We start from the raw sequence: 16,347 nt of genomic DNA, 5'->3' as shown, positions 1-16,347 counted from the left end.
ACTAACTTTCATCATCAGAACCTTTTTCCAGGTGTTTATGTCATATGTCACATTATTAGAGAACGATGGCTCAAACAAAACCTGGAAATTAGTCTGTGAACTTTTTAAGCTGTACTTTTAGAAGTTTTCTGTTTGTTTTTGTTTTTTTTTCCAGTTTCTGTAACAAGGGGTTTATCTGTTTATCTGTGATCTTCGGGCCGACTTTTATCTTTTGCCTTTTTTGTCCATTTGGGCAAACTTTTCCTCTGCAATCAGCTGCTATTTTCACTGATTTAGTGCATATGGCACAATTTTTTGAAACAAAATTTATCCCTACACAAGTATTATTTACAGTATAACAGGTAAACAGAGCACTATGAAGAAAAGTTACCACCCTCTTGTAACCTTATTGGACAAAAACGTCAAATGAACTTTCCATCAATAAATATAAATAAAAATTTATGATGGAAATGAACGGGACATTTTTATCTGCTAAGGTCACGAGAGGGTAGTAAATGTTAAATCTGAGGTTACACAAAAACTAATAATGCAATCAAGTCAATATTTTAGATAAACTTGGTCATAACCAAGACTGATTTGACAAAAATGCCCCAACATTAACCCAACATTAGTTTTATGGCTAATTAGCCAATAGCTAAGTTTTCATGTTTTTTTTGTTTGTTAGTTTTTTGTAAAAACAACAATGACTTCAAATCACCAAACTGGCATTTAAGGGTTAAAATTCCTCAAAATTATTGATTTGTTGGTAGTATTGTAAAGTGCTGAAGTGGTTTAAGAGGTTTATGCAGAAAAAATCTGAAAAAACTATTAATCCGTTAAGTTTTTATAGCAGTTTTTGGACATGAACATCTTTGTTTTTTGTCTGCTAAGGTCACAAGAGGGTGGTAAATTAAAAGGATGCCTGAGGGTTAAGCTGCACTGCTCACTTTGTTGAGCAGAATTAAAAATGGCCTCAGTGGCCAAAGCTACAGGCTGCAAATATCTTCCTGTTGCCAAAGATTCTTGACATTTTCTTCATACTAAACACGTGCTCGTCTAGTCCACCGACACCGAGGACAGCTAATGAAAGTTTTGCCGTGCACTGTACCCACAACAGCAGCAGTCAGACATCAAATCTTAATCTCAGAGTTAGTTTACTTAACATGCAGTCGCGGTTCTCACAGTCACATCCATCCGCTCTGGAAAACCCTCCATTTGGGATTCCAGGTCTAAGTCCATCCGTGATGAAAGGGCTCGGATGAGAACTAGTAGACACTTGTCTGCCGTCTTCTACCGCCGGCATCGGAGGATTCCTCCACTAAGTCATGTGATTTACTCTCAAGTTCTGTACATTCTTTCAAATCTCCTTTCATCTCCATCTCACTGATGACAAGAACCACTATTACCTCGCTCAGAGGATTATCCAACAGCACAAGCAGTGATTCTAAGATCAGCGATTGTGCAGCGTAAAAAAATCTGCATGCGTTTTGCAAGTTCACGACTTTAAACGTGACATCAGTGATTCTAAACGTCAGGTTTAATGAGACAAGACAAATCTACGCACATGCAACTAGAAGCATCTCCAGAGTTGCTGCTTTGTCAACACCAAACTGCAAACAGGACGATAACTCAGCGTTGCTGCAGGTCTACGCAGCGTGGAAATACTCTGCAGTCTGACTGGGTCTGGGACGGAGAGCGGTGCGTGAGCTGATGGTAGATGTAGACGTCCAATGTTGTTGGGTTAATTATGTAATAAAAGGGGGATAAATGCTTTGAAGTCCTAAGTGCAGTTGTCAGTTTCTTTGAAGGAAAATAGTAATTGTCATGTTCACTGCCTCACAAATCAAATCTTCTACACATGTTTCCTCCTCCCTGAAGTTAAAGTCCACACACACACACACACACACACACACACACACACTAATAGACACAAATACACGGAAACATACCACAACAACCTTTACGGCAGCCTTGATCTGCTAGCTATACAGGAAGTGCTGGGCCCTCCACCCTTGCCCTGCCTTAGTCACGCACATCTGGAGTTGGTCAAAATCTTCAGGTCCCCGGGGAAAGAGTTTGATGCCCCCCCTCTAAAAAAAAAAAAAAAGAAAGAAAAGAAAAAAGCTCTTTCTGTCAGTTCCTGAAATCCATGAGGGAATAAAAATGACCAGACGTGTTGTGTCCGTTTGATTGTCTGAGCGTAAATGAGTTTCGTTAATTTCTTTTAACCGTATAACCTTATTACGTTTAATGTGGATCAGAGGAGTGTGACAAATTTGATGAAATTGCTTCACCTTTTGACTCATATTCCACCTCCACCTTCTGTAACTCTGTGTCTGGTTAAATGCGTCTAAACCGGTGAGTCCGTTCTACCTTTAAGTGGCAGTAAAGGCAGCTCTTCCATAACATCACGACGAAGCCTCCTCCAGGCTACAAACCTCTTCTTCTCAGTCTTTTGAATAGTGAGCTGGTGCTACCACTAGATGTTAACCCCCCTCTTGAAGTTCAGACCTGTGGTAAATGACTTCCTTGTTCCTGTGCAATCTTTCTGACTGTGGTGTTGAAAACCAGGTGACTTGCCTTCGGGCGAGGCTTTATAAAGTCACATCCTGCATGCTGCATGAGATCCTGTGGGCTCGCCTGGGTGTCTCAGACTTATGTCTAAGAGGTTTATCAGCTCGTGCCTCGGAGATTAGTCAGTGCTTACTATCAGGATGATTCCACCATCAGACTGTGCGTTCGAGGCCGACTCAGCGGCCGCTCGACTCCAGAAATGAAAACCTCACCAGAATGCTTAAATGAATACATAACTTTATTTAAATAAATGCTTTGTCATAACAAAAAAAGACAAAGGTTAAAAGAGTACATAAATTACAAGTTGAATAAATATTACACAGTGATATTCACTTTAATAATTTGAGATTTTTTGTCTTTTTTTCTTTTTTTTTTCCTTATTTGTCTTATGTAGCTCCAAATACTGACCATTTTGTTTCCCGCTATCCTCCTGCCACCGATGGGTCTGTTTGACAAGCCAGTCAACACCAAATTACCAAAACCAATTGTATTGTCTCGTTACATCCAAAAAGTGTTATGTATTCAGAAAAAATCCGTAATGTCGTTACTGTACTACTGAAGTATGTAATGTGAATATGAGTTTTAAACCAGAAAGGAGATGAGAAACCCGGGGAAGCTGCCTGTAGCGAACAGCCGGGACGTCACCGACGTCTCCCCAGGTCCCCATGACTCCTGGAGTCTGTCTTCTAGCTGTATCTAATGTCATGCGGTTGGTGACCCCACATCGGGGAAGTGGCTAGGCCCTGATAACGACCACCGCCCATGGCGCTCGCCCTTCTCCTCCCCTGACTCCTCCGTCTCACCCACCATCTCTGTGCAATAGGCCATGAGAACATCTCTAGTTGCGTGTTACTTCCCATCTATTTTGTTTTATTTATCTCTTTTCCCCCTAAAAGGTGTTGCTGTATTGGAGGTCCCAGGCGTGGGCTTCACGGCCCCTGTCAACAAATATCACCTCAAAGCACCACCTTTGAAATGTAAGCACAAGATAACACAACATTTAGCTTTAAGTTTTTTTTGTTGTTTTTTTTTTTTAATTTCTTGTTGTTCCACTAACTTCATGATACCACATCTTAGTATGTCGTTGTGTGTCAATATCAATAGTGATTAACTGAAATAAGTGCAAGCTGCTCTTTTTTTTTTTCTTTTTTTTCTCGAAAGTGGTAGTGGGAATTGAAGTGGGGCCTTGATGATGTGTTCACAACCAAAGCCGTTTAGGATTTCATCTCTCCCTCCTTTTTTTTTTTTTTTTTGGCTTCCCTCTCCTCTGGCAGTCATTTACATTGGCATTCACGTGAAATAGCAAGCGTCTTAGCTTATTGGTTGTCGAAGAAAGAGAAGGAGGTTTAACACATTGTTCTACTCCAGAGTTGCCCCCCCCACCCCCGCCCCCCCCACCCCACCGAGGTACAGGCGGATATCACAAACGGATCTGCAATACGCCGCATTTAAAGGACCTACCACATTCATTGTTGTTCTCTTAAGTCAGAACTGAACCTCTTTATTGTTGTGTCAAGTATCAGCCCCAGTTTTGGGGGGGTGTCAGCTGAAAGTTGCCCCGTATGATATCCACATATCCATGTCACTTTCACGTCAGTATTTAAATGTATTTTGTACATATAGGAAGGCACTGTGACTTGCACAGAGAGAGAACAACTCTATTAAAGACCCTGTTACAACCTGCAACCTCTTTGTTCTGATCATGCTCCACTTAGATACAGGTACGGAGGCATGGGAGCAGAGCGGTTCCAGAGGGTTAGCTTCTTTGACTGTCCTGTAGTCACATGACTCTGGGTCACTCTCCTGACAGGCTACAACTCATTCAAATTCTTTTTTTTTTTCTTTCCAAGCACAATAACATTATTGTCATATATTGTTTCTACAGGAAAAACAACAGTCAATAACTATATTTAAAAGTAATACACCATGGTTACACTGTAGTAGCAGTACTGAGGGGGGGAAACCACTTGATAAAGGAACATGGCTCAAAAGTGGGCGGTCTTTACTTCACTGAAGGCAAAGAAAACAGCACAAACAAAAACCATACAAAACTACACTTCACACAAACCAAATCAGAGAAGCAACCGGCCCGACTGGGGAGTTTGATCACGTAACTCAACCGGATCAAAGTCAGACTTGAGTCGCGTTCACTTAAGCTGAAAATCTTTATTTCACCAGTGGAGTCAGCGCTCTCTAAGCTCCGTGTTGCCCTGCATGGCAGTGTCTGTTCAAATAGGCACAGTTGGCATATCAGGCTAGCTACATTGTTGAAGAGCCACTTACATAGGTTCATCTGTGACGGTCTACTTGCTCTTTTGTCTCTGAACTCTCCCCCCAAAACATGCTTTACATTACAGAGGAGGCCGGCCCGAAGGCCACCTCAAGCGCTAGCAATACTTGTTGTGACAAAACCAAACAAAAGAGAAAGGAAAAACCAAAAAAAAAGGACATTCTTTCTTTTTTTTTTGTAATAGGCTCACTCCCTCGTACACCAACAGAGGCTCATACACACCGCACATTTGCACCGTACACATGCACACGTCCATGCACGCGTCTTTTTCTGTGAAGTTGCACGTATCTAAGCAGGTTCCCCTATTTATAAGTGCTCTGACAGAACCACAAACCCAGATAGAGTCAACCGTTACAGTATCTTCCTATCTCTCGTTTTTTTTTTTTCTTTTGGAAAACAGACAGAAAATAAAAATAAAATTACTCTGCCAATCGTCAGTTCTGCGGTGGCGTCGTGCTCCACAGGCTGAAACTGATTTGTTTTGATGCATTTTTTTTCTTTTTTTTTTGTTAATTTTACACCATACAAAGTGTTGCGTTGTAACCCCCAGCTTCTATAAAAAATATATCCGTTGTGTGCATATATTTTCGTGGTTCTGCAACTGAGGGGTCCCACGATCAATGAGTCAAGGGATCTAGGAAATCTTCTGGGACTTTTCCCCCTCTTTAGGAGAAGAGTGCTTGGTCAACGACAGACAAAAAAAAAAAAAAAATACAGGTGTCTTTTCAGCTTGTTCTTTTTTTCAGTTTGAAAAAAGAAATCTTGAAGTGAACAGAGGGCGGAGCATACAGGTGTGATTCAGAGAGGAGGCGTGGGCCCTGGGTGGAGTGGTGGTTGGGGGGGCGGGGGGAGGGTTGGCGATCAAGGCTTGGTCCTCCCGGTTTCACTCGTTGTTGTTGTTGCTGCTGCTGCTGCTGCTCTCCAGGTCTTTACACTGAATGTCTCCTCCGCTGTAGTCTGTGCCGGGGAGCTGGACGCCGTACTTGTCCACGCACCAGCAGATGCCTCGTTTGCGGCCGCGAGATGGTTTGCACTGCGGACGAGGAAAGTAGACGTCGTGTTAGCATTGTGTCGGAAACAGACTCCGGGCTTCGGTATATAGAGACAACTCAGAGGGACTTTAACTGAAGCTAGCAGCTGGCTATTCCAGGGAAATTAAGAATATTATTATGATTATTTTATTGAATTGGGACGATGCACATTAATCATCATTCACTAGTGATCAGTGTAAATGTGCCAGACTTAGCACTAATGCTAATTTTTAGCTGAAGTCCCAAGGCAGATACACAACACAGAAACAGACAGACAGTATCGAAATAGACAATATTAAGACAAAACATTTGACCCACATTTTAGTATCTGAACATGGCTGAGCAAAGACAGAACAGTAAAGTCCCAACGTCCTCAAACGAGTACTTACTAATTAGCATGTTGCAGCTTGTTGCTATTGATGAAATTTGTTAAATTTGTGAGTCGTATAAAACTAGAAATGTTAATAAGTATAAATAAATAAGTTTTAACTGTAGAATTTGATGAGGTTTTGCTCCTCGTCCACTTTTGTCCTGTGAATGAATCCGATGAAATGACAGCTAACATGTTATTACCAACTAATGTATTAACCCTCTGCTACCACTAGATAGCAGACTAAAGTGTCCACTAACGGGGACAATGGGTTTAAATGACGCTGCAATAAAACCTAAAACATATGAGGACGCAGGGTCTCAGGAGGTTAATGGACCAGGAACCAAAGAGTATTGATCAGATTAAGGAAACTGTTCAGGCTGCGTGAGCACATGATTTATTTATTTATTTATTCTGTGGTGGTAACTTGTTCCAGGAATGCGTTGCTCTTACATATCAGCATTTAAAGTGAAACCCACCTGCTTGCGCTTGAAGAATCCTTTTCTGTCACAGTTGGGAAGGTACAGAGACAGAGGCATAACACGAGAGGTGTCCTTCATTCCCTGAATGATCCCATCCAGCTTTCTCCTGCACGGACCCTTCAGAGAAACACAGCACACGGTTACAACCAAGCAGAGGCTGTTCCATGTTGTTCTGTTCAAAAGAACTTGAGTAACTTAACAGCAGCGTCTGAAAATCAGATGTTTGTATAATGATACAGATTCAGCTGGTTGTTTGTTACAGGTGCAACAGAAACGTGTCTGTACTTCACCTCTGACCACATCACTTAACCCGGCGATACCGGTGATGTGGTCAGAGGTGAAACTTTCAACCAGAGAGGGCAGCAAAACACCAATTTTCAGCTGCTGAACACGTCATTTATGAACATTTATTTCTTCACAAAGGAGCTTCGGATGTTGCTACTTACAAATTCCGGCTCATGCTTGTCAATGGGCAGGGGGGAGTAATCCATGGGAGAGCCCATGGAGCGCTGCTTGCTGAGCTTCCTATTCTTTTCCTTGAGCATTGCGTGGGCTTTTTTACTGTTCACAATGTCTTTGTGGAGCAGTGGCACTTTGGCCGGCGGCTGCTCCTCTGTGTTCTCTGGGGTTACGGTGTCCTCGTGTTCTCGGGACTCACGATCTGCAAACGAGATTCAAGACGTTTACTGTCGTGTGCACGGAAAAGGTCACAAGGCTGAGCAAGGAAATGACTGTGAAATGAGCTCACTCTAAGCACAGACAAGACATCAATGAGCAAAGAGAATAAGATGAAAGAGGTGTGCAGAGAGTTCATTATTGTCATATTTGTAAATCTATAGCATTTATTTAAGCAGTGAATACGTTTTCAAAAGATTCATTCTGGAGTTGTGTTTCTATCCAACACAAGACGAGTCCTTCTCTTCTAAGTTCTGGCCTCCAACAACTCGTGGGAACTAAATGCTCCATGATTTCCGTCTGTATGACACAAACTTCTGGGCACAGTGAGTTTAGGATGTTTTACACACTACGCAGTTACTTGATTCACTGTTGATGTAAAAATACCAACACGTTAAAGCTTAAGGAACCTCACTGTGTCACTGTGTGTTTATGTGACGCCTTATACTGTTCATCAAACCCTCGAAAGCTGCGTTGCTCATCTCACATTCGTCCAGTCAAGTTTATTTGAGCTCTGAAAGTTAATCCAACAACTTCTTATTCCTGAATGATTGAGGTTTATTTCCGTGCATCGTGTCGGTCCTCGTCACACACGTATAGAAACAGATGGGAGCGTTTCCCAGGGTTTCGTGCCCAGCTGTTGTTTAACATTTGTTTACAGAGGAGGGGGGTGGGGTGGTGGGGGGGGGGGGGGCTTTGCTGTGACCAACAGCTGATGAACTCCTACGGCTAAGACAATAGCTTGAACTCATCTTTTCTCACCCAGCCCCAGCAAACCCCCCACCCCCTCCACCTCTCCACGCTCCACAGTAAAACACGCTAACACATGAGCTCAGACATGCAGCCACCAGAGCAACGAGGAAATGAAATATATAGAATTCACACATGAACACAGACACACACAGTGTCACCGAGCTCGTATTCGTGAGCTCACAGACCTGCACAACTTTAAAAAAAACTGCACCACACGTTGCTCCCTGAGCTGCGCCTGGAAAATGGGCTAACATGTTATCTGGGCTGCTGGAGCTGTGACCGGGACTGAGGCCCCCGAGTGTCGTAACTTCACAGCGACGTTTCCCACATTAAAATGATTCAAATGTCAGGCCCAGGAAAATTCTGTTTCTCTGCGGACTCATATAAATGCTTGTACATTTGTGTCACGTTTGTGCCCTTAGTGGATGTAATTCCAGCTCCCCCAGAGGGCACTATAGTCTCAGAGATCTGAAAGTCCTTCCTGATGAGATATTTACAGGTTGAGGTCCTTTATCCTTAACCTAGCCCCCCTTTTCCTATGTATGGGGCTGAGCCTCCTAAGCCTGGACCCCCAGCCAGAGGTTCTTTGAGGCCACAGAAAAGAGCCCTCCGCTCCACCCCCCCCCCCACCCTTGGCTTAGCTGTCCTATAAGTACAGAGTTATTGTGGGGACTTTGCCAGGCCCCAACTGGCTGAAGCGACGGTGCCAGTGGATGACCCTGGTTATATTTATCTGACAAGGAAACCTGCCGTGGAGCGCAGGGCCAGACGCACCACAGAATGCAGGAATGTTGGCGGCCGACTGTAGGCCCACTGCTGCTAAAAGACAAATCAGCTTTAATACGTAGAAAATATGCCGGAAAATATGATTCAACAACTTTGCCGTCTGGCCTATTAGTATACAGCCGTCATGCCGAAAGGCGCTGAGACGTAACAAGGGCACAAGCTCTGAGAAACTGATGTTCAAAGAACCTGACACAGCATGAGCGTCTGGGAGTCTTTGGGAAGGGAGGGGAGATGGGGTGGGCGGGGTGTGTGTGTGTGTGTCTGTGTGTGTGTGTGTGTGTGTGTGGGGGTGGGTGGTGGGTGTGGGGGGGTGGGTGATTACCAGAATTGGGTCTTTGGCTTCTGCGCTGCACTGCTGTCTTTTTGAAATTAATCTCACAACTCATGACTTGGCAGGCCTTGGTTTGTGTTTAGATATGTCCTTGTGTCTCCCCACTAAGACTACGAGGCTATTGCTTGCTATAAATAAATATGTCAAACAAGCATTCCTGTGTACACCACGCATGTGACCACTCTGGAAAAACTCTTTATTTCTGCTGTACGGTCCAATAATTTCTCAGGGTGCTTGATTAAAATGCCACATATCTGGCAGTGAAATATACAGTTAAAAATAAGGACGGCGTATTTTTAACGTGCATTCTTGTTTTATGTGTAACTTCATTTGAGCGTATAAATGGCCGGACTAAAAAAAAAAAACAATCTGTGATCCTCACGAGTCCGTCACTTTGAGAAAACGTCTGTTTTTAGAGGAGAGCGTGAGCGGTTTTATTTTAAAGACAATGGCGTCTGACTTCTTTTCTCCTCCATTCACAAAACTCACCAAATGTATCTTTTCTGATGTGGGCTCTTCACTGTGCCACACACGCAAAAAAAAAACAACTCAGTTTTTCCATGCTAAGGGTGCTCAGCTTGTAAAGGAGGCTCGGAGGGTCTGTGTTTAACTCCTGAAACTCAGCCAAGATGCTGGACGCGAGCCAACTGAGCCGAGTCATGTGCAGCTCCTCCATTCAGCCGAGCCCAAAGCTGTGCTGCTATCTCCCTCCCCGAGCTCAGGCCCAGCTAAAGATTTCATTAGGACGAGAGGGGCAGAGCAGATAAAGGAGCTGCACCTGATACGTCTCTGTTTAAAAATTAACATCTGCACACAATTATGCTTCATGAATATCCCAAGTTTCTTACGGGCAGCAGTTCAAGCATGAAAGATAAGCCTCCCCCTCCTTTGGATCTGTCTCTGCGCTGCATCTTTAAGATGAAAATACATGATAATAATACCGTTTGGACAACGAGAAAAGCCAGGACAATGGATTATCCCACCTTTCAATGGATTTCCAGGTATTACACCACGTTTGTTACATCCTGCCTTTGATTAAACCTTCCTCTGCTCTGCATCTGAAATTACATCTTTACAAGTTGTAGGAGAGACGTGAATAGAGCTGCAGTTTAATCTCACCTGGGGGTAGGACAAGATAATTGAGGGGATAAATGAGCCCGAGGGTCTGTGTCGTACAAAGCGCAGCGTTAGTAAACCATCCCTCGGCATCGCGCTTCCTCGGCTACTTAATATTTGAAAGCGGGGCCTCGGCCCGGTAACGCTGCAGTTTCTGGAGCAGAGAGGGAGGTGTGAACGAACCCGCCGAGTCGTGCAGCAGCACAAAAGTTACGTCCTCACAAATAAAAGAAGTGGGTCAGAGAGTCTTTTCAGAGCGGTGCGTGAGTGCCAGCGCCAGGACTCTTTGATGGCGAATGAACTTGAAGATAAAATGACAAAGTATCTCATGGTAATGCAACACCGTGAACAGGCGTCACACAGAGACGGTGCTTTCTATCCTAAATGCCACCAGCGCAGTGGTCAGAATTTCAAAGCCTTGAATAAAAAGCTCCACCAAGGATCATGTTTGACCACAAGTGTAAAGGAATCGTGTTTTATCTTGTGTGTCCTGTTGTTTCAGTGGAATTTCTGTTGTTCGGCCTTGTGCATGCTCTCAATCAGTTTTCTGAATAAGGAGGAAATAACTCTTCCCATGGTATTGTGCGCACAGAATATGTCCATTGCAATCAAAAGGTTTCCTGCTTTTCTGAATGCATTGTATAAATAGCAACAAGAACAATTCAAGGATTATAAATTGCAAAACAGGACTTATAAGAGGATGCCAAATCTTCCCAAGAAGGAAATGCTGCTATAGGTAAGCAAACTTTCTGACCTGTTCACTGCATTCGCGGAACAAAAAAAAAAAAAAAAAAAAAGACTTTTGTGGTGCAAGTCATGCGAAAAGTAAATTTTCAGAGTGAGGCGCATGGCCGCTCTACTGTACATTGCTAATTTTGGTCTGAGGTCTCGTTCCACATCTGAGTTTGGGTTTTCAACAAGCCACACGGACGGATGCAACCTCTTTTTGGGTCGCAAACACCACAACACAATTGCTGGGTGTGACGATGTTCTGACTCCCCAGTGACAGAAGCAGCTATTTTGGCGCGAGGAGACTGCTCCTGGACGTACTGTATAAAGACGGTCCCCAAGCAAGACAGGGGTTTTTTTGTTGTTGTTGTTTTTCTTTTTAAAGACACGTTACAGTGTGTGACAAACGAGCATCAGGCTAATTCGCGGCTGAGTAACGATTCGTGATTTATAGCAATGCCAAGAATGAGAAAAATTGCACATTTTTTAACACAATATTTGCACCATTTGAAGCAACATGCAACATATGAGTCTTCTCATCAAAATATGGCAGGTATAGGAGGAACTAATATCAGTGAGCGCAGCCCCTGTTCTTGTCCAGGTCCTCAGAAAGACATGATTTTTGGGCGGAAGTTGAAATTTAAAAGGCAAATAAGTCGATTTTTGTCCTTTCCTGCTGGTATGTGGCCAGGTGTCGGGGTGAGATTACAGTACACAGGTCAGGTCTGAACACACGAGGCATCATTTTAAAACCCGGCACTACAGCCAGTGTTGATTTCTTTCGCAGCTGTTGCCACCAGCAGGCTAGGTGTCAGTGACCAGTAAGCTGTACAAATACCACTGTAAAGTTTTATAGGGAGAAATCAAGCAAGTGTGCCAAAGAGGATATTGGTTTGCAGCAGCAGCAGCAGCTCCAGTGCTGTCGGGTCTCCACATGATCGTACTGTATCTGAAAAAAAAAAGGCTATAAAACACCATCAACGGTATCAATGTCATACCCAACAAATGGGCCCTTCTTTCGGCAGCATCGCATTTTCCACGAATCGCGAGCTTCTCATGCGATATCTTCCCAAAATGACCTTTCCAATAATTCTCCCCAGCACCTGCAGCAGATCAGTTGCAGCATGCTAAGCTTTCACTGCTCTGTCTCAGATGTTCAAGGTGAGACGGATGGAAAGCCACATACAGTCTCTCCTTTCGCATGAACCAATCATGAAGCTGTCGGGCAGCTGGGGCGACACGTGACCAGAGCTATATCTAATGTGGCATGTCTGTGTGGGCACGCAATGTACACACCAGGCGTGGAGGACGGTGGCTGGTTGTCATTAGTCTAAGTGGACCGGCAGAGAGAGAGTGGGCTTTTTCCTGCTCCGGCTTCAGTTTCTCAGCTACGACCCGTACACTATAACCAGCTGCGCCGGCGACGACGCGAACGCGGAAAAAAAAGCAGATGGTAATGCTCAACGCTGAATAGGTTTCGTCAAGTATGTGATGACAAGAGATTCTGTACGGTGCTTAGAAATGAGAGGGCAACAGTGGGACCATAGTATATAAGTGACGCTCTCTGGCAGAGATTAAACATCAGAAGTCTGCAGTTGCTTAACTTACTGATGATTGTAAATAATAATGACAAAGTCATGTGACATCTGAACAACCGCTAACTCTCCACAACGTCAGCGTGGCTGCAGGTTAAAAGGTCGTCTACACACACGCAGAGAGCTGAAGCGACCGTGAAGCTTTAAAGTTGTCAGAGAAGGCAGCAGGTTCCTTGTTGCTACGCTGAGAAGGAGCATAATATTTCTGTCCATGTGAGAGTGGAGTTTTTTTCTGGATTTGGAACCACTCCCTAATCACCTTTTGTTTCTTGGCACAGAGCAATCTGTTAAAACATAAGGCCCTTTCAGGAGCCTGAAGAACGAGCAGCCTGCTGCCATGAAGTCATATCTTTTGGCAAGCTTTCCAGGGGCTGATTCACCCATAGGGGGCGGACAAAGTCTGAGAGCTGCAAAGCACATACCACCTCCTGTGCCTTACAATCCAAGTCCTGGGTTCACGGTGCAAGAGCAAGACATGAATTAATGCACTGCTGGGACGTGAACCCAGACGCAGAGCCAGGCCAGGATTCTTTTTTTTTTTTTTTTTTACGAAGGGAAGGGTGAACGAGAACTGGAGGATTGCATGGATTCTGCCATTGTTTGGCTGTCCCAGTCAATATTTAGTAGGCTGCAGCTCTCATGCCCTCACGAGTGTGTTGCGGACACTTGAGCTCCTCCTCCTCCCTCTCGTTGCCTTGCTCAGCTGGTACAGCACACAGACAGCTGCAACCCCACACGACAGGAAACAAGAGGCTCACCAGCCTCACCAGTTCCCATCCGGGGAGCTGTTTGACAGCAGGCCCTTCGCGGGGAAGAGAGGGCTGGAGGCATTCTGCTGAATCACTGCATTGTGACCGAGCGCCCATGCAGTGAATGCGCAGCCAGAGGCAGGAAAAGATGCTCCGATTGCCTCTGTGGTCCCACAAAGAAGTCGGACGGGGTGCGTGTGCGTGCATAAGCGTGCAAAGCCAGAGTGAAACAAAACTGCCTGAGGTGTCATCACTAACAACAAGCACACACAATGCACACACACACACACAGCCCCGCCCACACATGAACACACACACACTACTGATACCAAAGCTTACCTTTTCCATCTTTTCAGACAGTGATAAATGCTTTGCAGAGCACAAAGTTGTCGGGGTGAGTTTTAGAACTATGTCAATCATGGACAGACATTCTGCTGTGAAGACATGGAAGTAAGAGGTGAGAACTTCTGAACTGACCCTGTCATCAGCCAGAATGAGTCCGGTGGAAGCCTATTTTATAGAATGAGGCGCGTAGCCAGGACCTTTGTGGTTACCACCTGCTTATCTAGTTGTTGACAAGCTGCTAAAACTCTTGAGTGACAGTGGACCTGTCTGCTACACCAAGAATGTGTTAAATCATTCAAGAGCACTGGCTCAGCTCGACTTCTCCCTCCCTCTGTCGGTTTGTCTCTGGGTCTGTCTCTGTCTTTCTCTCTTTTCTCTCACGCATACAGATTTAGTTGTAATCCGACTCTAAACACCACCCTAGGGGCAGCCTGCACACCGAAATTTGCTCAAAGTTTACGGAGTGGCACCTCAGTACCTCTCTCCAAAGCGTAGATGCGCATTCTCACTGGATGGATCGATTTCACGTCTCGGGCGGTTTAGGTGAGAATGACGCTGGGAAAAGGGCAAAGCGGAGACACCTATGAGTGCGCTCTGGGGTGAGGATGGAAAACGGTGCGCCTGTCGCAACGCTGGACGTTACAGACTGCAGTAAAAGCGCCTCTTGAAGGACTGCCACACTCCCCTCTTGATATTCCTCACATAAATAAACTCTTTTCACAAAGTTTTTCACGGCATGCGTCGAGATTAACGGCAGAGACGGAGAAAAGACGCGCGTGAAGTCATTTTCCAGCGCCTCGAGACTGTGCACATGAAGCGGGCACTGCTTGGATGCTTGTCACACGCTCTTGCGTCTGGTTAAACCGCAGTTTGACAGCCGCTGTCTCGAGTTAAAGGCGCTTACCGCGGCGCAGCGTCGACCCGCCCGCAACAGATTAACCGTCACCGGACGCGCAACCATGCTTTTTTTTTCTTTTTTTTTAACTTCTTAACCGTCTGTTGCGATGAAGAGTCACGACGAGGAGACACAACACGACTTTGTTAGTACAGCTGGATGCCGCGTCTGTCGCCAGCAAGGTGTTCCTTTTCTTCTTCTTCTTCTATCTGAGCAAAGAGCCGAGAGGCGGAATAAGCTCCCGCAGACAGTTTATTCAAGGCGCTGGATAAAAGTTAATCAGGTGGCACCTCAAACCATCTGTCAAACAAACGCTCCGTCAGAGAGCAGCGTCACTGCTGGATCTCTCCGAAGAGAAGGCAAAGAGAACGAGGTGTAGGACATATCAGTCATGTCATTTACTTTACTGTAATGAAAAACACACAGATTGGCATTTTATTCACTCTGTCGAGACGCAGCGAACGTTTCCCACTCAGCAACACAGCAGAGCATCCCCGCACGGGACGAGATCCTCAAACACTGACACGGAGAAACGGAAAACGGGGACAGGAGACCGACTACCGTGACACTTTTGCACTGATGCATTTCTAAGCGGGACCCCTTCTCCATTCATGCGCGCATCCAGACAGACTCACAGTCAAACCGACAGACATTTAGACAGACGGACAGATACGCAGCCGGTGCGCGTCTTACCTATGGGCGGGTGAGCAGGTTTGTATCCTTTCTCGTTCGTGCACACTCCTCTGCCGTGGAGAAGGGCGTGCAGGGGTTTCTCCTCCCCGCTCCTCGGCAGGCACCGCAGGCCCTGGGTGCACGTCCCGGTGTAAACGCCGCACGCCTGCCCCTCAGACAGGGCGCACGTTAGGCAGCAGCCGCAGCCCGGCTCCTTGACCAGCTGGCAGCCGACCGGGACCGGAGGGCACATGGACAGCGCCTTCTCGTCACAAGGCTCGCACGGAACGTATGAGCCCAAGCACCCGGACAGCCCCAAGATAAATGTCACCAAGAGGCAAAAACTCAAAAACATTGTTGGCGTTCTTTTCAGTTATAAGCATAAACCTCAAATGCGAAGAGGAGGGGGCGGGGGGAGTAGCCTGGTCTAATGAACACAATGCCTCAGTCAGATAATCCGATTTTTACAGTTAAAGCCAAGAGTCTTTATCCAGGAGTGTTGCTATATATTAAAAAAAAAACCCACACACAAATGACAGTTTTCGCAGTGCACGGTGCCAAATGAGTTGGATCAACAGTTTCAAATATATATGATAATTTCCCCGAAATATTGTCCTCTGCGGGAGCAAAGAAAATTTCTTTGCACAAAATCTCAACTTCTCTCCCCTCCTGTTTGGACTCCAGTACTTTCTCCACCAGAAGTTTCCTGAGCAGACTGATCAACTTGAGAGCTGCCTTGCCTTTTTAAAACAGCCGAGCCCAAACCCCTAACTATGAATACGCTAAACAGCACGGAAGGGAGGCGCACTTGTTCCACGGCTTGGCAAGCGGCCAAGCATTTTTTTTTCAGCAGGAGGAGGATCACTCTTTCACCCTGAAGGCTGAACTGATGCCGAGGTGCAAGAAGCAACAACAGAGAGCAACGCAACCCTCGTCAAAATACTCCAGCTGAGCGCTGTCAAAACCTGCAGGCTT

General features: G+C 45.3%; 1 protein-coding gene across 1 annotated transcript; it reads right to left on the bottom strand.

Annotated features, from left to right (window-relative positions):
• Positions 1-2,773: 2,773 nt before the first annotated feature.
• igfbp5b (insulin-like growth factor binding protein 5b) lies at positions 2,774-16,119 on the bottom strand. The gene is made up of 4 exons (XM_047600697.1): positions 15,394-16,119; positions 7,173-7,387; positions 6,724-6,843; positions 2,774-5,876 (listed from the first exon to the last, which is right to left on the bottom strand). The coding sequence occupies exons 1-4, from the start codon at positions 15,725-15,727 to the stop codon at positions 5,727-5,729; spliced, it is 819 nt and encodes a 272-aa protein (XP_047456653.1). The 5' UTR covers positions 15,728-16,119; the 3' UTR covers positions 2,774-5,726.
• Between the last annotated feature and the right edge of the window lie 228 nt (positions 16,120-16,347).

The sequence above is a fragment of the Mugil cephalus genome, chromosome 12, assembly GCF_022458985.1.
Source record: "Mugil cephalus isolate CIBA_MC_2020 chromosome 12, CIBA_Mcephalus_1.1, whole genome shotgun sequence".
NCBI classification, from domain to species: Eukaryota; Metazoa; Chordata; class Actinopteri; order Mugiliformes; family Mugilidae; genus Mugil; species Mugil cephalus.
This window is presented reverse-complemented; position numbering and strand designations above follow the sequence as displayed.